This window comes from Pan troglodytes, chromosome 10 (genome assembly GCF_028858775.2).
Source record: "Pan troglodytes isolate AG18354 chromosome 10, NHGRI_mPanTro3-v2.0_pri, whole genome shotgun sequence".
Lineage (NCBI taxonomy): Eukaryota > Metazoa > Chordata > Mammalia > Primates > Hominidae > Pan > Pan troglodytes.
The window spans coordinates 33774115-33797507 of NC_072408.2; the positions used below are offsets into that span (position 1 = coordinate 33774115).

At 37.1% G+C, this 23393-nt stretch overlaps 2 protein-coding genes across 17 annotated transcripts in view; one reads left to right on the forward strand and one right to left on the reverse strand.

Moving 5' to 3' along the window:
- Positions 1–11510, reverse strand: part of USP15 (ubiquitin specific peptidase 15) — a 144523-nt gene extending 133013 nt beyond the window's left edge. For 5 of the 7 annotated variants that reach the window (XR_010148007.1, XR_010148006.1, XM_001166420.8 and 2 more), the window contains exon 1: positions 11194–11510. Coding sequence is in view for 3 of the 7 variants with exons in the window: in XM_001166420.8 (XP_001166420.1) it covers positions 11194–11282 (89 nt within the window). In the remaining 4 variants the exon portion in view is untranslated. The remainder of the gene's footprint in view (positions 1–11193) is intronic. The other 2 variants (XM_063785512.1, XM_063785514.1) reach the window with 2 other exon arrangements.
- Positions 11511–11549: 39 nt separating this feature from the next.
- TAFA2 (TAFA chemokine like family member 2) overlaps positions 11550–23393 on the forward strand; it is a 541094-nt gene continuing 529250 nt past the window's right edge. For 4 of the 10 annotated variants that reach the window (XR_010148008.1, XR_008538450.2, XM_009425007.5 and 1 more), the window contains exons 1-2: positions 11971–12220; positions 12857–12936. Coding sequence is in view for 2 of the 10 variants with exons in the window: in XM_009425007.5 (XP_009423282.1) it covers positions 12155–12220; positions 12857–12936 (146 nt within the window). In the remaining 8 variants the exon portion in view is untranslated. Of the gene's footprint in view, positions 11688–11781; positions 11892–11970; positions 12221–12788; positions 12937–23393 lie in introns of those variants that run through there. The other 6 variants (XR_010148009.1, XM_009425008.5, XM_063785517.1 and 3 more) reach the window with 4 other exon arrangements.

Here is a 23393-nt window from a genome sequence, read left to right on the forward strand (position 1 = left end):
TATGAAGCAAGAAGGAAATGATAATTAATAATGCTTGACTCTACATAAATTCTCTCAGCTCTGTGTAACTTTTCTACACCAGGAGAATTAGGTTTGGTATTAACAATATAAAAATAATAAACAGAAAAAACTAAGAAAAATTGGGACTTCCTCAAAATAAAAAGCTCTTACAATCAACTTTGCTTTTTAAAAGTATTTTGTATCATATGCAGGCATACATTAAACTTCGAATAATAACGAGCATCTATATACATACCATCAAAACAAGCACCTAAAGAAAATTATCATAAATATTAATATAGCCCCTTGTGGGCCCCTCTCTTGGAATACCCTTACTCTGATTTAGCATTTATCATTCCATGAATATTTTTATACTTTTCTTACATAACTGCATTTCCACAAAGATTCATAAATAATTATTCATAAATAATTTTGAATGTTTTAAAGCATTATTTAAAGGGTATGATGTGACGATTTTTTCATTTGAAGGATTAATGTGAGTTTAGCCTCCTTTTAGGATGCCAGGTCATTTTCATCTGCTGAGGGTGTTGTCTTACATTTTCCAGGTACTGTAAATGTGTTTTTGATAATTAGCACACTTATCTATGTTCTTAAGACAGCGCATTGTTTGTGCTTTTGGGGCATGAGATTAGGAGTGGAAGAGAGATCCATGGGTTAAATGACACAAAACATTCACTGCAAACACTACTATACCAGATACCTCTAAGAAATAAAGAGATGGGGTAGATTTCGAATGAGAGAAGGTAAGAAGACAGGCTGCAAAAAGATGAGTGTGTCATTTATATGGAGTAATGAAATACAAACACATATTTAAGAATATTTACAAAACAACATTTCAACATAGTGTAAACTAATAAGAGAAGAGGGCCAAAACAAACTTGAAAAGTTGTTGGAGGACACAGTTCCAGATTTTAAAACTGTCTACACAGTTATAATCTGGTACTGGTATAAAGATACACATATATGTCAATCAAATATAGAATCTAGAAATAAACCCTCACTTTTACAGTCAATTGATTTTCAAGCAGGGTACCAAGATAATTGCACAGGGAAAAGAATGATCTTTTTGACAAATAGTTTTGAGACAACTGGATAACCACATGCAAAAGAATGAAATTGAACTCCTCCCCTGACCATATACACAAAAAATTAACTCGACTGAATTACAGACTTAAATGTAAGAGCTAAAACTATAAAACTTGGAAAAGAAAATATATGAGTAAATCCTCATGACCTTGAGTTAAGCCAAGCCTTCTTAGACATGATACCAAAAGCAAAAGTGACAAAGGAAAAAACAGGCAAATTGAATTTCAATAAAATAAAAACTTCTATGTTTCAGTGGACACTACCAAGAAAGTAAAAAGAAAATCCACAGAATGGGAGAAAAATTTGTAAATTAACTATTTAATAAGGAATCTGTATCTAGAGAACTTTTACAATGCAATAATAAAAAGACAAAATAACCAAATTTTTTAAATGGGCAAAGAATCTGGACAGACATCCAAAAGACATACAAATGGCCAATAAGCAGGTGAAAAGATACTCAACATCATTACCTATCAAGAAAATGCAAATCAAAACTACAATGAGATACTACTTCACATCCACTAAGATGGCTATATATTAAAAAAAAGAACATAAGTGCTGACGAGGTGAAAAAACTGGAACCCTCATACACTGCTGGTGGCAATGTAAAATTACGGCCATTTAGAAAAACAGTCTAGCAGTTCCTTAAAAAGTTAAACAGGGACCTAGCAATTCCACTTACAGGTATATTCATGAGAAATGAAAACTTGCAATGGATGTTCATAGCAGGATTATTCAAAATAGGCAAAAATTGGAAATTCAAATGTCTATCAATTGATAAATGGATATATCAAATGTGTTATATCTATACAATGGAATATGGTCACATACCACATAACAACATTTAGGTCAATAACAGACACATTATGTCTGGCTAGACACAGTGGCTCATGCCTATAATCCCAACACTTTGGAAGACTAAGGTGGGAGGAGTGCTTGAGGCCAGGAGTTCAAGACCAGCCTGGGCAACACAGCAAGATCCTCATTTCTACAAAAAAATAAAAATAAAAAATAGACACAGTGGTGCTTGCCTGTAGTCCTAGCTAATTGGGAGGATGAGGCAGTGGAATTGCTTGAGCCCAGGAGGTCAAGGGTAATGTGAGCCAATATTGGGCTACTGCATTTCAGTCTGGGTGACAGAGCCAGACCCTGTCTCTAAAAACAAAAAAGATCATAATATTGTATTTTTACTCTACCTTTTCTATGTTTAGATATATATATATACACACACACACATATATATATTTATACACACACACATATATATACTTACCATTGTATTAGAATTGACTACAGTATGCACTACAGTAACATGTTGTACAGGTTTTTTTTTTTGCCTAGGAGCAATAGGCAATACATCCTAGGTATGTAGTAGGCAACACCATCTAGATTTGTGTAAGTACCCCCTTAAGATGTTCACACAACGACAAAATTGCCTAACCATACATTTCTCAGATGTTATCCTTGTCATTAAGTGACTCATGACTGTATCATTCAGCAGCAAAAATAAATATTGATATATGCTATAACATGCATGAACCTAGAAAACATGTATGCTAAGTAAAAGAAGATGCAAAAATCGCACATACTATACGATTCCATTTATATAAAATATCCAGAATAGGCAAATATATAAACACAGAAAATAGATTAGTAGCTGCCTAGAACAGAGGAGTTTGGGAGAGAAATGGGAGGTGACTATTAATGGGTATGAGGTTCCTTTTTGGATTCCAAAATTGATTATGGTCATGGCTGCACAACTCTTTTGAGTATACTAAAACCCAGTGAACTGTCCACTTTAAGTGGGCAAATTGTAAGGTATGTGAATAGCATCACAATAAAGCTGTTTTATATATACATATATATTTTAAAAGCAAAGAATGGAGGGGCCACAAATTTGGATGAGATTAGAGGTGGTTTTAGAGACTGACTTTGAACTAGATTTTGAAATGAAAGTCAGTAATTTTTAAGAAGTATCTGAAACAACAGAAATGGGGCTTAAAGGCCCCAAAAGCAGGAAAAAGCAAATAATTTGCAGGAAATGGGAGACACTATCTGTATCAAAACAGAGATATGTTAATTAGAAATGAGACTGCTGAGACTACAAGGCTGAAACAAGAAGACTCACAAAATTCTAGAGGCTCTTGATATTAATAACAAATGAAAATGTGTTTAACAAGTATTACAAAGCTGTCATTTCTTGATTTTAATACTTTCAATATTTGTCTTTCAAAAAGTTGCTTCCATAATCTGGGTATGGCTCTATCACACACAGGCAGGCAGTACAGTTAGAATTTAAAATGCAAGCTTTAAGTTAGACCTCCTGCTCTACCACTTACTAAGTGTTATGACCATATACATTTAACTATCTCAGTTTCTGTACTGGTAAAATGAGAATACTACCATGTATTTCATATATGTAATATATTTGGAATAAATATATTACATTATATATGGAACCTGTATCTAGAGAACTTTTAAAATGCTCTTAACACAGTAAATGAGTAATAAGTTATTGTAAACCATAGCCACAACTATGTGGTACATATAAATACTTAGCTACATCTCTCCTGAGAATTAAAAAGTTCTTCAGCTTGAAATCCATTCAAATATATGAATATAAATTTCCCATCTTTTTATCAAAGGCAAATCTCTTGACTAAACTGTTAAACTTTGTTAAGCTGTAAAAACATATGGGTAAATAACAGAAATCAATCCAGATTACCAGGTGTTTTCTACCTGGAACAAGGAACTTGATGCTCTTTTCAGTTAAGTAACTTTGTCTCTAAATGTTCTCAGGTCTTGATTTAACTGGCTCTAAACTTAGAATACCCTGGCCTCAGAGCCGCCCTTGAACTTCTTTGTGAGATCTTTGACTTCTTTCACAAAGAAGTCCTTGCTACTGGTACTTCTGCTAAATGATTTTCTCTTATGGTGGGGAATTACCACGCTAATATCTGGGTCTTCTCAAAACTAAAGGGAGAATGGAAGGGACAGTTAGCATTCTTAGTTCTCCATTCCTTGGAGGAAAAAAAGGCGTCATTACTCTTTTCTTTTTGGAGAGCTATAAGGAAACCATGTAGAATCTTAGTGATGGAAGTAGTAAAGGCAGTCTAGACATAATCAAATGCAGGTTAATCCTACAGGGGTTTTCTGTTTTATATTATAATTGGAACTTATTTCCTTCTTTGTAAGGAGCCATTTTTGACCCTTCCCTCAAATAATTTTAATCTGTATCCAAAACTGAGGCTACTTACTAGGCTTATGCTAGATTTCTTGAATAGTGACTTTTGTGTAAACTGGGTGATAAAATCTAAAGGATCTACATTCCCCTGTTTAAAGGATAAATGGGAGAACGAGTCTGGGGAAGTGGCTTCAGAGGAATGAACATGAGACACAGAATGTGAATTATAGTGGTAAGTGAGGAAATTAAAAGAAACAAACTAGACTGACATTACTCAGGGAAGAAAAGAAGTATTTGGTAATCGTTGAAAAATTCTATACAAGGACTAAGAAAAAAGAGAAATTCCCATGGTTTAATGAAATATTGTTTGAATTACATTCGAGTAGTGACAGCATAAAACCATTTTTAATACTAAGGATCTATTCTTAGTATTAGATAGTATCTAGTACTTTAAATCTTTATAAACCAGGTATTTAAACCAGCTCTGAAATCATCAAAGATAAAATGAAGTGTAATAAGAGCATGTACTTTAAAGGCTGTGTAAGTGTAAAGCATTTAAAATAGTGGCTGCGACAGACTAAGCATTTAATAAATGTCCGCTGGTAGTAAACTATGAGCAAGCCAATTAATTTCTCTCAGATTCCTCATCTATAAGTCATACAAATATATATATTTTGGTCCTTCTTTTGAGGATCAAATCTCATAATGCACATAATCAACCTTTATCAGTTGTTCTCTACCTTCCCCTTATTTCCCTACCAATATGCCCAATGGTTTCAATTTACTTTTGTCAATAATCATGACTTATTAATGAAGTGATTTTCAGTGAAAAAAAGAAGAATCACTCTAAACGCACATCATAAGATAAATTCAAGACTAAGATAGCAAAATTGACTGTTTTATTATCATTGTATCTTCCACTATCTTAATTTAAATGTTCTTTCACTTCAAAAATTCTTTAAGAGTTATCTCTAGGGAAAAAATCAGTTGGTGAACATAATAATGCATTCATGTTTGCATTTTCTGTGCTGAGTGGTTCATATTGATTTAAGTCCAAGAAGAAAGCCTTATGTATTTGTGGCTTACAGTAAACCAATACCATACTTTTAAAACATGGACCAAGTACCGAAACAAAATAGCCTACAAGATCTTACTATATGCTTCATGGGTTATTTCTGTAAAACTATATGTGAAGGGGCCATATCATCTCTAATAAGAGCTTATGATTATTGATAGACAATTAAAATTCAAAAGCTCAATAGTAAATGACCTCAGATTTTTTTGTCTGAATGTACTTGTGGATCAAAATGACATTTGCTCTGTACATTCAATTATTCACCTATCAATCTTTAAGCATGTTTTAATATCCAGAAGCAAGGTGTTAAGATTTCCTACATGTTCTATCATATCTAAACTGAACAGTCACAAGAGGCAAATGGTAGAATTCTGCTACTAAATATAAAATAGACTTCCTCTAAAAAGAAAAATAGGTTCTTTTCTTTTTAAAGTGAATCTACTTTTTAAAAAATTAATCTTTAAAATAAGAGACAGAGGCTGGGCATAGGGGTTCACACCTGTAATCCCAGCTATTAATACTTGCGAGGCTGAAGTCAGAGGATCATTTGAGGTCAGGAGTTTCAAACCAGTCTAGGCAACACAGTAAGATCCCATCTCCACAAAAACTTTAAAAATTAGCCGGGTGTGGTGGCGCACACCTGTAGTTCCAGCTATTTCAGAGGCTGAGGCAGGAAAATTGCTTGCGCCAAGGAGTTTGAAGCTACAGTGAGCTATGACTATGCCACTACACTCCACCCTGGGTGACGAAGCGAGACTCCGTCTCTAAAAAAAATTTTTTAAAATAAAATCAGAGGCAATGTGGTACAGTGCTTTAAGGGCACAAACCAAAGACCTAAACTACTTGGGTTCAAATTCCAGCTATACCACTATGTGAAAACCTTTTTGAGCCTATGATTCCTATTTTGTCAAATGTGAATAACACCGATTCCCAGAATTGTGGTAATATGGTGATGAGTAAATAAGTCAATATGCATTTATAACAGTACCTGGCACATAGTGTTTTTAAATGTAATATTACAGGTCATGGCCTGACAAACTAATTTTATCTTGTTACACTTTTGTAGAAGCAAAATTGTTAACTGTCACAAAACCATTTTGCAAAAAGGTCATTTAATGCCTTATATGTGCTAACAGGAAAATGGTATAATTTAGAAAAAAAAGCCTTAATTTCACAAAACAGATAAATGAAATCACTGACTAGCTCTGGACCTTCCTGGACTATTAGGGTACATTAACCCTGGACTCACTAACAGAAGTCATTTAAAAACTTACGAAAAAGGCTTAAATTAAGAAAAGTTGCTTTCCTAGATGTTTAAGCATCTAAGATGTGAAACATGCCTTAAGGTCACTATCTCTGTCCTTGTTTTCACCAATTTACCAAGACTGAAAAAGTTTTTCCTTTTAGTTTCATTTCCTATAAATGATGTAGTATATACCCTACTCTGGTCGTAAACACCCTGGCACTACTAAAATTAATTTTAAAAGTAATAGTAATATAAAAATTTCTTTAAGTATACACTAAATATTTTGAAATTCATGTCGAGTAATAGTGTTCCTTTTCATTATTAAGGGATTTGTGAGTATAAGGTTATTTTCTTTTAGTTTCAAAGTTGCACGAACATAAGGGATCAAATAAAATTAAGCCTCAAAGATTTCTAAGTAAAAGTAGGAATGGACAGAAAGCTCTAAAAACTGAAATCAATGTCTCTTGTCTAAAACTTCACTGATCAGATTCTTTGGCAATTATTGAAATGAAAATGTCATAGAGATTTTAAATGACTTTACACACAAATTACTTACTCTGTAAAGTTACCTACTACAGTTATTAGGGTTTATACAAAAATGGCCTGCAATGTTTTGCTAAACTGCAAAAGTTAACTACACATTACCACTTAATATGATCACACATAAAAATTACTGAAAATGATTGGCAGATGAATAACATTTAATAAAAATGGGGGAAACGAAGCAGTGCTTTGGATGATTTGTGGTTATGTTTTATTTACTCATAATAGGCCCATTTCTTTAAAAATTTCCAGGCCAGAAATTTTACAGGTGGTTCACACCTGTAATCCCGGCCCTCTGGGAGGCCAAGGTAGGCGGATCACTTGAGGCCAGGAGTTCGAGACCAACCTGGGTAACATGGGGAAACCCTGTCTCTACTAAAAATAAACAATTAGCTGGGCGTGGTGGCATGTGCCTGCAGGCCCAGCTACTGGGGAGGCCGAGGTGGGAGGATCACTTGAACCCTGGAGGTGGTTGCGGTGAGCCGAGACCACTCACTGTACTCTAGCCTGGGCGACACAGTGAGACTCTGTTTCAAAAAATTTTTTTCCAAAGAGAGTATTTTATAACCCATAATTTTCTTTGTAACTCATTAACTACCATTCCTTAAATATGTTCCTAAAATACTCATATGTACCTTAAGCAAATTATCTTTTTGTCTCATCAGAAGAAACCACCATGTATCTGAAAATTGTTTTTAATTCATCCTAAGCTATACAATTCTAGTTCATTTATCTCTTTCCTATAGTTCCTAAACTCTAAATTTTGTTCGTGTTTTTCTGATCTCTTGTTGAAACTGAAACACAGATCAACAAATATCATTTTGAGACTGCTTTATTCCTTATACAAATCAGTGCTACCTTCTTCTTGCTTTTTAAAAAGGTTTTACTCTCTTGTATTAATTTTGATTTACTTCTCAATATAAAGTCTAGAACTAAATATATCAAAGTATGTTTCTCTTCATCTCACACTTGTGTAACTTATTTTCATCTCTAGAAAATGAGTTTTTAGATAAAAATCATTCACTGCTTACAAATAAAGAGAAACTGTAGTACTTACACAGAATGAAATAAATCCTTATACTTGCCTAGGTATGGAAGTTAGTTACCCGAGTTACCATGAGACAGTCATTATCTGCAAAGTGCTCAAAAGCTAGTAAGTGAAATTTATTCACTGTGATGCATATGACTATAACTTCAGACATGTGTATTAAACTTTCAAGAATAAACTTATGGTAAACCCACCATTTTTTCTCAACAGCCCAATCAGTCTTTCCTAGACAGTTACATACATATGCCATGACAATATTCCACAGGGCAAATTTCAAATAACCTGATTCAAAGATTAAAAAAAGATATTAAAAGGAAAAACAACTTTCTAGTGAGTTCCAAAAACATAAACTAAATTATTACATATCACCACCAGTTCTGTACTTGTAAGTTCATCATCAAATTTATACTTATCAAATTATTCTCTTTAAAACTCTGAATCAAATTTTTGCTCTATACTACTTTGTTTTTGGACAGGTTTCACTTGCTAATTTGCAAATAAACTGGCTCACAAATAAACCAAACTGGTTTCTGCAACTCCCAGTACCATCTTTCTCTTGCAGTTTTTTTCCTTTAAGAGAAAATTAACGTGAGGATAAACTTGCACAATCTGCTTTTATCTAAATATGTGGTCCTCAGTTTACTTTTATTTAAAATAAAAGCACTGAAATGACTTAAATTTATGAGCCTCTTGTATTTAGTCATGGTTCATAATTGTAATACTAGCATTTTGGAAGGCTGAGGTGGATCACTTGAAGCCAGGAGTTCAAGATCAGCATGGGCAATATAGTGAGACACTGTACCTATACAGCTATACACGCACACACACACGCACATATATAAAACAATTTACATTAATTTTGTAAAAAAGCAAAAATATACTTATTTGAAAATACCAAACTTCATAAAGTTAAACGCCCACAATGCACATATTGCTCTTATCATCCTGTAGTGTCAATGCTACCAATTACTCCATATACAAAAACGTGACATTAATGAGAGACAATAACACTTATATTTTAACTTACAGACTTACAGATTTCTATTTTAAGGAAATTCACTTTTTAAAATAAGGTGGTACTAGGTTGGGTGAATTAAGAATTTTTAAATGTTCTTTAACTTACAATAGCGAGCGGGGACTTATTTGTCATTACCACAAGCCAAGGTAAACATGGGTGTCCTAGGAAATGTCCAATTTCCCCACAGTAATAAACATCTAACATTATAATAAAAACAATAACTTTTTTTTTCTTTTTTTGAGATGGAGTCTCACGTTGCCCAGGCTGGAGTGCAGTGGCCGGATCTCGGCTCACTGCAACCTCCGCTTCCTAGGCTAAGGCAATCCTCCCACTTCAGCCTCCTGAATAGCTGGGACCACAGGCGTGCCACCATGCCCAGCTAATTTTTTTGTATTTTTGTAGAGACGGGGTTTCGCCATGGTGCCCAGGCTGGTCTGGAACTCCTGAGTTCAAGTGATCCTCCCTCCTCGGCCTCCCAAAGTGCTGGGGTTACAGGCCTGAACCACCCTGCCAGGCCAACAATAACTATTATTAAGTCACTTGAAGATTCTATTTTTTTGATATAATGAAACAAGTATATATTTACATCCTTAGGGATTTCTATCATACAAACATAGTATATAGCCTACCAAAAAAGAAAAAAGAGACTAAGACTTAGATCAAGGTTAAATTAAGGTCCTAAGTCTGCCACCTATTAGCTTAACTGAAAATGATCCCAGTATCACAGCCTTTTGTCAGGAGTAAAGAGCAGAGATAAGAGGGTAACTAAAATTTAATATCTCATAAATATGAAATTCTTAAGATATTAAAACGAATCAAGATAAAATCCTTATAATAAAATTACTGTCCATTTTACAGCATGAAGATACTGAGGTGCAATGATTTAAATTAACTCTCCTCAAAGCCATACTGCAAGTTGAGTGGTGAAACTGTGACATAACTCAGGTCTAAATCTTACTGCCCCTTTCACTATGCCATACTGAAACACTCTATGAATTATATACTACTGTTATGGTAACAGTGGAAAGTGAAAATATTTTTTATTATAATGAAGAGGCACATTATGCTTCCCAAAAAATAAGGAATTTTAAATTATGTTACATATTCACATATTTAAGTTATTGTAGATGCCACTTGATATGGTCGACTAGTGTGAAAATGTCCACATACATCCTTCAGTATTTTAAATGTATATATCCTTTGGTATTTTACAAGTTTGAATATTAGCAGTTAGTTAAGCCTCAAGTGGACTTATCTACTTTTTGCAGGCCTACATTATCTTTCAAACAGAAGGGAAGGGCTGCACGTCTAACAGAAACGCTGCCGGCTTCTATCAAGCCACCACTAAAGCACAAGACCACGTGGTCTCTCATAAGCCCAAGGTTCCCTACTCCTCTCCCTCCTTTGACAAGGAACTGGAAACTAGGGTTTCTTTCTCTTATGTGGAGCCCTGACATGCCACCTGTGTAGTACAGACCGCAAACATCCTGCAGCCTGCCTCCCGGAAGACCAATAATCAGAATAAAAGGGAACTTGGACGCCGACAATTCTAGGAAAGGAAATGAACAGAGAAGTAAAGCCGGTGAGATCGTGATAAGCCGCGGCACCGGGACCTGTCAAAACGGCGTATATAAGACTCAAACCAAACCACTATAACCTAACATTCGGGAAGGCCTGAGGTGGGAGCGGCACTACGGAAGGAAGGAGGACGAAGAGAACCGCACGAGTCAGAACCGCCGCCGCCGCCGCTCCCCGGATACCTTTCAGCATGCCCTGGCAAGCCAAGAACCCTGACCCTCATCAGAGTCCAACCTTTGCCCCAACATTTCAGAAGCAGCCAAAATCCCGCTGCCCCGGCGGCCGCCGCCGGACCTGCCCGCACCTGTCACTAGCGAAAGAACCAGCTCGCGGCTCCCGCCCACTTCTCCACTATCCTCGGGCAACCGCGGGCATCTCAACCCCTTTCTCTTACCAGGTGTCCCCTTTCCGGAGCGAGGTTTTGAGCAGCGTCGCGATGTCAGACCGCTGGGTGTCCAGATCCGCCGCTCCGCCTTCCGCCATCTTCTTCCACTAGCGGTAGGGGAGGTGGCAGCGACGGCGGCGGCACGCCCCAGAGCATTATGGGAATGGCGTCCCACGGCCCCTCCCAGTCGGCCGGTCGAAACCAAAAGACACCGGGAGCGGGGGTGCTCCTCAGGACAAGAGGAGGCCCCGGGGGCGCACTGGGTGCGCGGCCATGGTCTGCTGCCCCCCATCGGTCCCCGCCCGTCCAGCATCTTGCCTTGGCCTCCTCTGGCCCGGGACTGCCGGGTTTTAGCTCTCCTCGCCGCAGAGGGCTCTGGCTCTCTCTCGCTAGAGGGATGCCACCGCCCTGTCCTCCCGTCCTCGGCGTTGCCTTCCCCTCCCTCTTTCCCACTGACGCCTTGAAAACCCTTATTTGCGCATTCACTCACGCTTGAGGGTGAGGTAGGGTGGGGCGGTGGGGGGGGGGGGCGTGGGGACGGCTAAGATATGGCAGAAAATGTAGCAGCTCAGTGACTGGGCTTTTCGTTACGAGTAGGAGAACCCAAGCTCGGTGAATATGGGCACACACAAAAAACACTCCGAAACCGAACGCTTGGCCTCCATGCCCTTCCTGGGTTCCTTCCAGCGCTCTTACTCCCGTTGTAGGTGGGGACCCTTTATAGGCTCTTTGTGACGCTTCCCCAGGCACACCCAGACGACTAAGCTGCAGTGAAAAACATGTCCCAGTTCATCGGTGAACAGGGAGTAGAATATGGACAGTATTGAATAATGCCAGATACTAAAGGAAGAAAACGTGCGAGAAACCCTCTTGTTTATACAGGATAGTAACATTTTCTTAGCCCCATCTTCGTATGGTGCCGTACACCTGAAATGAAACTAAATATGTCTTTAATTTGAAGTCAACGATTATGTTACAAAATAGAAAGTCGAGTCGCTTAAAAATCAAATGCCAAGGTCACACAGCAGGTGGAGAGGTGAGTGGAGAGGCTGGTTCAAGAGCCCACATGCTATACAGTATAGCACACTCACTGCCTCTCCTTATGACAGCCTGAACTAAAATGTAAACTCCTTAAGAGCTGGAACTGGCTTCATCTTTTGTTTTAGCCTTTGTACACCTGGTGGTTAGCACAGTACTGATGGACATGTAAAAATCACCTAAATATTTGTTTAATAAATGAATTGTGGCAAAATTACTTAAGTATTCCCGAGCATGATGTCCAGGGGTTTGATTTTAACATACCATATTGATGTGAAAAGTCTAAAAGATGGGCCTGAATCCCCACATCATTTCTCGTTTGCCCATTTTAAACCCTAACTCATTTGGTGAGAATGCGATAAAGGTAGGTGTAGTTATGCTAGTAGGAAGTGCTGAATCCAAGTGAAAGTAGTGTATATTGGCATTATGATTTGTGTATATCAGTATTATGATTATGATTGCTTATTTCTGCATAATAATACTATTTTGCATTATCATGCCACCCTTGAATTGAGAGTTTTAAAACAACTTTCAGTGACTGCTATTTCTGGCTTTTCTCCTGACAGGTTAAAAGATTAAGAGTTTCTCTAACCACGGCTACCCTCTAAAAGTCACATTTTCCCCCTTTTTCCAGTCACTCTCTGAAAGAGAACGAAGTAATTTTCTGAAGGGAAGCTGCAGAATATGGAAAACATATATTGGAGCTACATGGACGTAAGTTCAAACCTCACTTCAACCTTTAGCTGCAAAGTTCTTGCCCTTTAATTGAATCATAAAATTGAGTATGATAATACCTACCTTAAGGGATTTTTATGAAGATTAAATGAAACAATTTGTGTTTATTGCCTGGGACGTAATAGCCATTCAATAAACACTAGTATTGTTTATTGATGACAGGGTGAATTGTACAGTATGTGAATTATACCTCAATAAAGCTATTGAAAAAAGGTGTTAGGGGCTTTGAAGGCAAAACTGTGTCCTCCTTCATTGTATAAACGTAACATAACCAAGTAGCAATAAATCATTCATACCCTAATGTCCAGTTTCCCTTAAGAGAAAATGCATTTTTGAAGTGTTGACACCTACAACCATACAATGAAGTAAAATAATATTTTCTTCACTTGCACCATGCTCAAGGCAGCAGGTTAACTGGATATAGACGTGTAAATTCAATGCCAATTTGAATTATACATCAGATTTATGGAGCCGTTTTGTAGACCTAAGTAACTGCCATCAGAGTCAGGAAAGAGATAAAATTATAGTATTTTATTTAGCAAGCACTTACAGAGTGCCTAGCATGGTTCTAAACACTTTAAAATACTAACTTAATTCTCACAGCAATCACGTGATTTTGGTACTATTATTATTTCAAGTCTATAGATAAGGAATTGAGGCAAGTAAGTGGCAGAACCTAAATTGAAACCAGGCAGTCTGGCTGCAGAATCTGGAAAGTTTGGGTAAACTTCTATTTTTCTGTTGACCTTTATTATTTTGTTTACCTTTATTATTTTGTTTACAGCAATCAACGTTTTAGTGATCTCAGTTGATCAGTTTATGGAAATTCTGCTTATTTTACTGGTGCTTCTCTCAATTATGAAGAGAAATAAGATATTGTTCATAAATTGGTTGAAGTCCACATCCCTACTGAATAATTAAGTAGATAAATTGATGAGAAAAGCTACTTCACCTTAATCACCAATAATTGAATATAAATCAGGGATTATATCTGCTTATTTAGAATGAATGTCTTCACTGATGCATTCCTTAGTTAACTTTTGATGAATGTACAGTTTGCTTGGTGATTGTTATTGCCTTCTCAGACTCTCTGTACCTTTTTTGTCAATTTAAAACATAACCTAGAGAGCTGAGTATGCTGAGTACTTAGGCTAGATATGAACAAGCTGGACCTCTTAAAGTCACAGTTGGTTGTGAAATTAGAGATTCTCTAGGAAGGATTCCTTTACCCTCTAGTAATTCCAAACCTCTCTGCTTACTGATATTTAAACAATTCCTTTAAGAGAGGTTCTTTTACTCAATTAAGAGATGGGACTTCAAATGTAAATACTCCAGGAGAGAGTTAGGCTTAAAACTAAAGTGTCAAAGAGAGCCAGTTTTCAGCCTGGGGTGAACCAGAGAAAAAAAGCACTGCATTTTGTAATACAGTTTAATGGAGGAAAGTACAAAGGAGAATTTCAAGATAAGTTTTGCCTATTTCATAATTTTGTGTGGGACTGGCTACATGAGCCTAAGGGGAAAATCTGCCTAAAATTGGAGTGGACTTAGCAAATCACACACACACACACACACACACACACACATTGTGTATATATACATATACACACACATATATATGTATATATATACACATATACATACACACACACAGAATCAGCACATCCCATAAAAGAACAATGTTTGATGACTGGCTGTCTTTATTTCTCAACTCTTCCTGTCTTTGATATTCAGGAACCACTGTCTCAGTTTTTCCTTCTCCTTGTCCTTCCTCTACAGTTATTCCCGCCCACGACCCTACCACCCCCTCATTCTTACTCACCTCTCTAAACCTTTCATTCTTTTATCTTATGTAATTGTATAATTCTCGTCTCTCTTTACCAGCTCTCAGAGCAGCTAAAAGGCAGTGGAAAGGCGGGGGAGTAGTGCAAACACCAAAATAGCATGTAGTAAAGTGCTTAATCTGTTAATGATATTTTGAAACTTGGGATATGAATAAAAATTGTAAGTGCCACGAGGCACTTTTGAAAGCTAAAAAAAATTACGGAGGGTCCTTATTTCAGACAAATGTTAGGTTCTGATAAAGAGAATGAAAATATAGTAAGATGAAAACACTGCCTTTTACAAAGAGCCACTATACTTGGATTTTGACTCTGGCTCAGTGCCACTTGCTAGCTGGTAACCTTGGCTAAGTTATTTATTCTCTGTGACCATTCGTTTTCTTATTATAAAATAAAGTGATTAGATTTCGGAGGCTGAAACTCAAATACTTGCAGGGGTTAGATACAGCTAACGTAAATGGGTGAAGGAAATCTGTTGGGGATAATAAGGAGTTGTGGGACTGTTGAGCTGTCTATCCCAATTAAAGGTCTAAATTTAAAAAAATTAGAGCAAACAAAATTATATTTTCTGTCCTATAGGATCTAGAAAGTTTAATTTTAGCATGGGCATGAAGTCTACAAATTAATTAATCTAGGTTCCTACTTTATATCCTTTTTTTTTTTGGAGATGGAGTCTCACTCTGTTGCCCAGGCTGGAGTGCAATGGCATGGTCTGGGCTCACTGCAACCTCTGCCTCCCGGGTTCAAGCAATTCTCCTGCCTCAGCTTCTTGAGTAGCTGGGATTACAGGCACCTGTCAACATGCCTGGCTAAATTTTGTATTTTTAGTAGAGACAGGGTTTCACCATGCTGGCCAGGCTGGTCTCAAACTCCCGACCTCTGGCGATCTGCCCACCTCGGCCTCCCAAAGTGCTGGGATTAAAGGCATGAGCCACGCGCCTGGCCTATCCTCTTTTTAAGAAGTACGTAAAGTGTACTAGAAAGCTGACTATACCATGAAATTTGATATCAGTCTGCCCTATAGTGGACTCTCACTACATGCTGATAGAACTAAATTGATTTGTTTTTATTTATTTGAGACAGAGTCTCACTCTCCAGTTGCCCAGACTGGAGTGCAGTGGTATGATCTCCGCTCACTGCAACCTTCGCCTCCCAAGTTCAAGAGATTCTCGTGCCTCAGCCTCCTGAGTAGCTGGGATTACATGCATGCGCCACCACGCCCAGCTAATTTTTGTATTTTTAGTAGAGATGGGGTTTCACCATGTTGGCCAGGCTGGTCTCGATCTCCTGACCTCAAGCGATCCACCTGTCTCAGCCTCCCAAAGTGCTGCGATTGATTACAGGCATGAGCCACTGTGCCTGGCCAGAACTAAATTGATTTGAATTGATAAGCAAATCAAGTATCTAACAGGTTTAGAATTATAATTAAAAAAACCTTAATAGGCATAGTATATTCTGCGGGTCCTGAATATTTAAAAATTAAATGTACGTGTATGGTACGAAACTTTCAAGAAAGTGTTAATTTATCCCATTCAACTAAGAGTGATATAGATAAAATCAAGGTTCATAGTAGGAAAAATCTGCCTACTTTATATTTTCTTTACTTGTTATTTACATTTATTGACAGATTTCAAGGTTGATAAAGAACCTCTACATGAAAATATTGAAATGTTTAAGCAGCCTCTGAAGTCTTTCTTAAGCCTCATAATAATGGATGGACTTTAGAAAGCTAAAAATCATTTCAAATATGCTGATCATTTTTAAATTTTTTTACTCATTTAAAAAATATGCTGATCTTTTGTTTTAAATGTCAAATTTAATTAAAATACGTTAATGTTATATACTTGATCCATTTTACTTTAAATCTGTTTCATTCGAAAGTTTAAAAATAATTATTTTATGCTCATGGATCTTGGAAATCTATACTACTAAAGTGAAGTAGAGAGTTGTTCAATGGTCCAGTGATTCTGCAGCTATGTAGATTCCAGAGAGATTAACTTTGTTTTCTCCCAAGAGAAGCTGAATTATTCAGACTTTCTGTTTGGACAACCCTTCACTTCATTTGGGCTGAGATAGCAAAAGGATTTAAATTGCTCACAAAGAGTCTTAGAACAATATAATAGCATGTCTTCAAGAATGTATCTATGTTTCAGGACTGATGGAAACATTAAATAGGTATTCTTTATAATGTGTTCCAGGTTTTGCTAAGCAACAGGACACTATAGACCACACAGTAGATTTAGGTCAAATTAGAAGATACCAACAATGAAGTAAAAAACAAGTCTAGTGATTTCATAAAAATATTTACCATTGATTTTTGTTTCTAGCCAATATGCTTCTATCTAGGTTGTCTTGAACTATGTCAGTTCAAGAATTATTAGTGGCCCAAGGCTTCTGTGTAATACATTGGACATGATTTCTACAGCATGAGAAATTCATGAAATATGCTGGATGTATAGTATACCTCTACAAATAATTTAATTTACTCAATGGGAATTTATTAAGGATGTAGTGAAAATAGTATGCATTTTAGAGTCAAAAAGACCTATATTTGTATGCCCTACTCTGATACTTAACTAGTTCTGTGATACTGGAAACATTAGTTTTCTCATCTGTAAAATAGTGATACTAGACTTCTTTTATAGGATTCATTTAAAGGTGAATAAAATAATGAATGTGAAACTCATATTAGAGCTTAACATATAGTAGCAATGATTTATAAAATATTTTCCTCCCTTAGACCAGAGCAGCTACTAAATTTGATTTTAATAATAAGATAAACAAATTAATAAGATCACAAAGTTGTTATGTAATAACATAAACAGCTGTGTTAAAATTAGTAGTGACCCATATCAAAGAAACACAATTACAAAGAGGTTAAGAAGGATAATATTTAAAGTGTAGCTTTACTCAGTCTTTTGTGTGAAGGTATTCTTAGGGATAAAACAATGTACTTGGAAGCTGATTTGGAAGCTGTTGGAAGAATATGGTGCAAAAAATATTTTTAAATGCTTGTGAATGTTCTGTAACCACAAACATAGATACATAACAGATCAAAGACATATTTTAGACTGCCATGTGGACTTAAATCATGGAAGGCAGAAGAGTGGCTCCCCAAAGAGGACTATATCGTAATACCAGAACCTGTGAATATATTACTTTAAATGGCAAAAGGGACTTTACAGATGTGATTAAGATTAAGGACCTTGAAATGGGGGGATTTTCTTGAATAATTCAGTTGGGTCCAATCTAATCATATGAATCCTTAAAAGTAGGAGACACTTTCCTGGTTATGGCCAGAGAGTGATGTGACTATGGAAGAATGGCTTTGAAGATGGAATAAAGGGGCCATGAGCCAAGAAATCTGGAAGGCTTCTCAAATTTAGAAGGAACAAGGAAATGAATTCTCTGTTAAAGCCTCCAGAAAGGATCAGAGCCTTGCTAAAACCTTGATTTTTAGCACAGTAAGAATTGTGTCAGACTTTTACAGAAATGTAAGAGACAATACTTCTGTTGTCTCAGTCACTAAGTTTATGGTAATTTGTTATAGCAGTGATAAGTAGTAGAACAGCCTACTTTAAGGAAGAAGAAATGTTAGAAAGTTTAGGACTAGGAAGTCTGATGAGAAAGTATATGGATGGACCTATGGGACTCGGCACAAAGTGTAAAGATTTTTGCATTACAAGTGAACACCAACCATAAAGGATATATCACAAAAGAGGTACTGAATAAACAGAATGACTCCAATGGTTGGCATCAACAAGCTTCTGTCCTCAAAGCTGGAACAATGGGCACAAGAAGGGTAGTCATCATGACTGTGGATGGCCCCACAGCATGAGCTCTCACTTACCAACAGTGATTTGGCTATTGCTGCTGCCAAATGTCCAACCTGTCAGGAACAGAGACCAATATTGTGCCCTTGATATAGAATCATCCATGGAGGAGAATCAAATGACAAGTTAATTACATGGATCCCTTCTATTATGTAAGTGGCAATGAATGATTCATCTTGATTAGAATTGACACATATTTCAGGTATGGATTTTCCTTTCCTGCCAATAGTGCTTCAGCTGCTTCCACCATACTTATGGAGTGTTTGATCTCATGACACAGGATCTTCCCAATATCACATCAAACAAAGGGATTCATTTTATTGCAAAAGAGATGTGGTAGTGAGCACGTGACCATGTGATTCACTGATTCTTTCACATATCACTTCACCCAGAACTGTAAACAATTGCCGGCCGGATAGAGCAACGGAATGGCCTGTCGAAGAATCAGCTTAAGCACCACCTTAGATACAATAATACCCTATGCAGTATACCCTCTGAATCAATGGCCAGCATATGTTGCTGTGTTCCCAACAAATAGAATTTATGGATATGGGAATCAAATGTAGAAGTAGAGGTGGTCCTGTTTACCATCATTGTCAGTGACCCAATTGGGGATTTTGTGCTATATCCATAGCTCTGAGATTTGTAGGTTTAGAGGTATTGTTCCCAAAAGGTGAGCATTTCCACCAGGAGACACAGCAAGAGGCCCATTGAACTTTAACCTATGGCTGTCACTGGGGCATTTCTGCCTTCTACTGCCAAAGGATCGGGCAACGAGAGCAGTCACCATCCTGGCAGGTTTATCATTCTAAATACTGGGAGGAGGTCAGGCTGCTCTTATACAGTGATGGCAAAAAGGAATGTATTTGGCATCTCTTGGTATGCCCTTGCACAACTTTGACAGTAAATTGACTAGTAAAGTATTGATGACCTGAGAAAGGTATGGTGACTCTCAAGGATGAGTGACTGGATCATCCCACCAGGTAAGCCAACAAGACCAGCAGAGGAGCTAGTCAAGGTGAGGAAACTCTAGAATGGTAGATCAGGAAGCATATATTGAGTATCACTTTTGGTCTTTGCAATGGAATCTATGTATCTCGCTAACTTTCTTCCCAAGTTCTGGAGCTGCTTCAAAAACTTTTGCAAAAATATAGGTCTGAGTGGAACATGGGGTGAATTGAATTGGATGATGTACTGTGCCATTAACATCATCCTTCATGACTAAAGAATTTATTCCTCTAGCTGCTGGGATTTCTACTGATCTCAGCTGTCAGTCTTCTTTGGGAATCACTCTCAATAGAAAAGAGGCACCCTGTGTAGTTCATGCTCTCTTCAGGGGGCAGCCAGTATGCAATAACTAATTGATGTAGGGTTTTAAAGACTTGGCTTCATTTCCTCTATTGGAAACAACTCTGAGGAGCAATCTAGCTTCAGTGGGTTGGTTAAGTTCTTTTTATAAATTAATTACAGCCCACTTTCTTTCTCTGCTCAATCTTGTTTGCTTCCTTTCTTCCACAAGTGTTGATCCTGAGAGCACTTCTTTACAGGCTATTTTCCATCTCAGAGTCTGCTTTCAGGGCACTTGGGCCTGCACCACACCCTTGTTTTGGTCTTTACCCTGGCAGTGGCCAAAATTTACTTTTTCTTTGAGCTGGGGATATGTTGAGAAACAGTTTCATTTTTAAGCCTACAACTTTCAGTATTTCTAAACTCTCTATTTCCTCTCAATTTTGTTTGTAACCCAGGCAGTTCATTTTGAGCTCACCACTTTCTTATGCTTTTTCAAAGGCACCTGGCAGCAGCCTGCTCTTCAGTATTCTTCTTTGAAATCACCTCATCCAAATTCACAAGTTTACTAGATCTGCATGTTCTGTATTCCATATTATTGCAGGTGACAATTTTACCAAATGTTTTGCCACTACATAATACTGTTGTCATTATTCCAGCCTCCTATAACAATTACATGACTACCTGCTGCCCATTCCCAAAGCCAGTGCTACATATTTTGGGTTTTAGTTATGGCAGCACTGTACTTTATACATCAAATTCTGAATCAGCCCAATTTTTCTGACTTTCAAAACACCCAAAGTCCTAGTGCCATACAACAATATACGCATATTTCCTACTCATGCATTTTTGGGTTAGCTGGAGATTGGCTGGTCTTGGCGAGACTCAGCTGCTCTCTGAGGATTAGATCAGGTCCTGGTCTGTTCCACATATCTCTCATCCTCTTTAAACCAGAGGCTAGCTGAGTCATGTTCTCGTTGCAAAAAGAGATCAAGAGACAAGCCTAGCTATGCAAGACCTCAATTAATATCAGGGAAGTACATTCCTTCTGTAGGAGAGGGGAAGGAAGTAATCATTTGCTGAAAATTTCTCTAATATACTACTTTGCCAGAAAGGTAAAGTATGAAAATATGGAAGAACAGTTAAGACACATAGAGAATGGCCAAAACCCAACATATGTTTAATAGGAGTTCCAGAATAAAAAATAAACAGGCAATATTCAAAGACATAATACCTATTTTTTTTCCAGAATGGAAAAAAACCTCTAGTTTTTAGATTCAGAAATTACAATGAATTTAATAAGAACAAAACTCACACACATACACACCCACACACATCTATATGTACAGAAATTATAATGAGTTTGAGAAGAACAATAAAAATAAAACAAGTCATACATATACATGCATAACTATAAATACCTTGACCCATTCTCATGAACATAAAAATATGAACTCAGAGAAAAATCTTAAAAAGAAAAGATAGTTCCTTATTTTAAAAATGCGATTTAGATAGAAGCATTGGATAGAAAACTTCTCATCAGTTATAGTATATGCCAGAAATATATGCCAAGGGGAAAATTACTGTTAACTTAAAGTTCTGTATTCAGTTAAAGTATTCAAGACGAAGGGAAATAAAGAGTTATTTTTAAAGAGACTGAATTTACAACATATTGATGCTTGCTAAAAGAAGTCCTTCTGCCTTCCACCATGAGTGCTTCTCACCAGATGCAGATGCCCCATCTTGAACTTTTACAGACATCAGAATCTGAGACAAATAAACCCTTTTTCATTATAAATTACCCAGACTCAGGTATTCCTTTAGAGTAACACTAAATGGACTAAGACATTACTTAATTTTAGGCCCCCCAAAAAAGTGAAACCACCCATGCTAGACTGCCAGTACTGTAACGCAAACCCGCTGTGAGGCACAGGTGGAGAGGGCAAAAATTCTCTTCAGGGCTCTTTGTCTGAATCTCCTGTTTAGAGACGGAGATGGAAACTCTTGCTCTTAAAGAAAAAAGAGAGTTTGAAAAAGAAGCCCACATAAAATGTAGACCTCACACTTTTGCACCCAGCGAAATATCTGGAGTTGGAAGAATGCAATGAGTTTTTGCTGGTACTGAGCACTGAGTCTGAGAGGGAACAATGGGTATTTGGAAGGTTGCTCTGAATCTTGCTGACTACACCAGAAATTTTGACCTAAGGGAAGAATCTCAGGCAAAGAGGAAGAAACTGAGGCACATTTAGCATATGCAAAGATCACATGGTGAGAGAGGAAAAGTGGGAGAGCGTGGGGAGAGGTGCCAGGCTCTTTTTAATAATCAACTGTCATGGGAACTAATAGAGTAAGAACTTACTCATTACCACAAGGATGGCATCAAGCTATTCTTGAAGGACACAGATTAAGTAGAGAGTTAATTTAAGCCAAAGGTGAGGACTGCAGCCTGGAAATCAGATTCAAGTTGCCCTCAATATATGCTCTGATTAACAGCAGTTACAAGTGGTCTTTTTCCTTTTTTTTTTTTTTTTTAAGGAAAAAAAGAGAAGGGAGCAGTCCCTAAGTTGTTTACCAAGAATTTAAAAAATAACAGTCTATCAATTGGCTGTACATTGTTCTTTCTATCACAAATTCCAGGAACATGAAGATACTGGGTGAGGGTCACATTGTGCAATGTGTGGTAACGTTTTAGGTAATTTATCAGCTAGTCTGAAACTACAGGGAAGGAATGAAAAAAAATTTTTAAACAATTACCCTGGGGCATGGGTGCGGGGGATGCGACTGAAGTATCATGCTCACTGCTGTCTGGGCCTGATAATTTTGCATCTCTCACATTCTTCAGACTGCTCTGAGCCATTTTCTCAAATGATGATTGCTAGATGCTGAGGGAAGGAAGCAATGGGTAGTTGTTTAATGGGTACAGAGTGTCAGTTTTGCAAGATGAGTTTTGGAGACTGGGTGCACAACAATGTTAATGTACTTAACTACTAAATCACACACTTAAAAATGTTTAAGTTAGTAAATTTTATTATATATATTTTGCCGCAATTAAAAATAAAAAAGAATTTGAAGGGAAATAATTTCAACAAATAAAGTAAATGGAGTGGAAGGAGATATGGAGAGCTGGTAATAAACAGGCATTAAGTTCCAGCAAGATGAATAAGCTCTAGAGATCTGCTTGACGACATGGTACCTATAGTCAACAATAATTTACTGTACACTTAAAAATGTGTTGAGATCTCATGTTAAGTGTTCTTGCCACAACACAGTAAAATAATAAGTTTTACACATTTTTAAAAAGGTTATACACCTCATAAAAGTGATAGAGAAGGAGACAGCCAAATGCTGCCCAGGCCATTGTGCACAGGGAGCTTACCTAAACGTGCCCACAGTGAAAAATTCTGTCCCTTAACACATGCGTCGTATGTATAGACGAGCTCCTTGGGTTTTCCTACTTTGCTGTGCATTACAACTCATG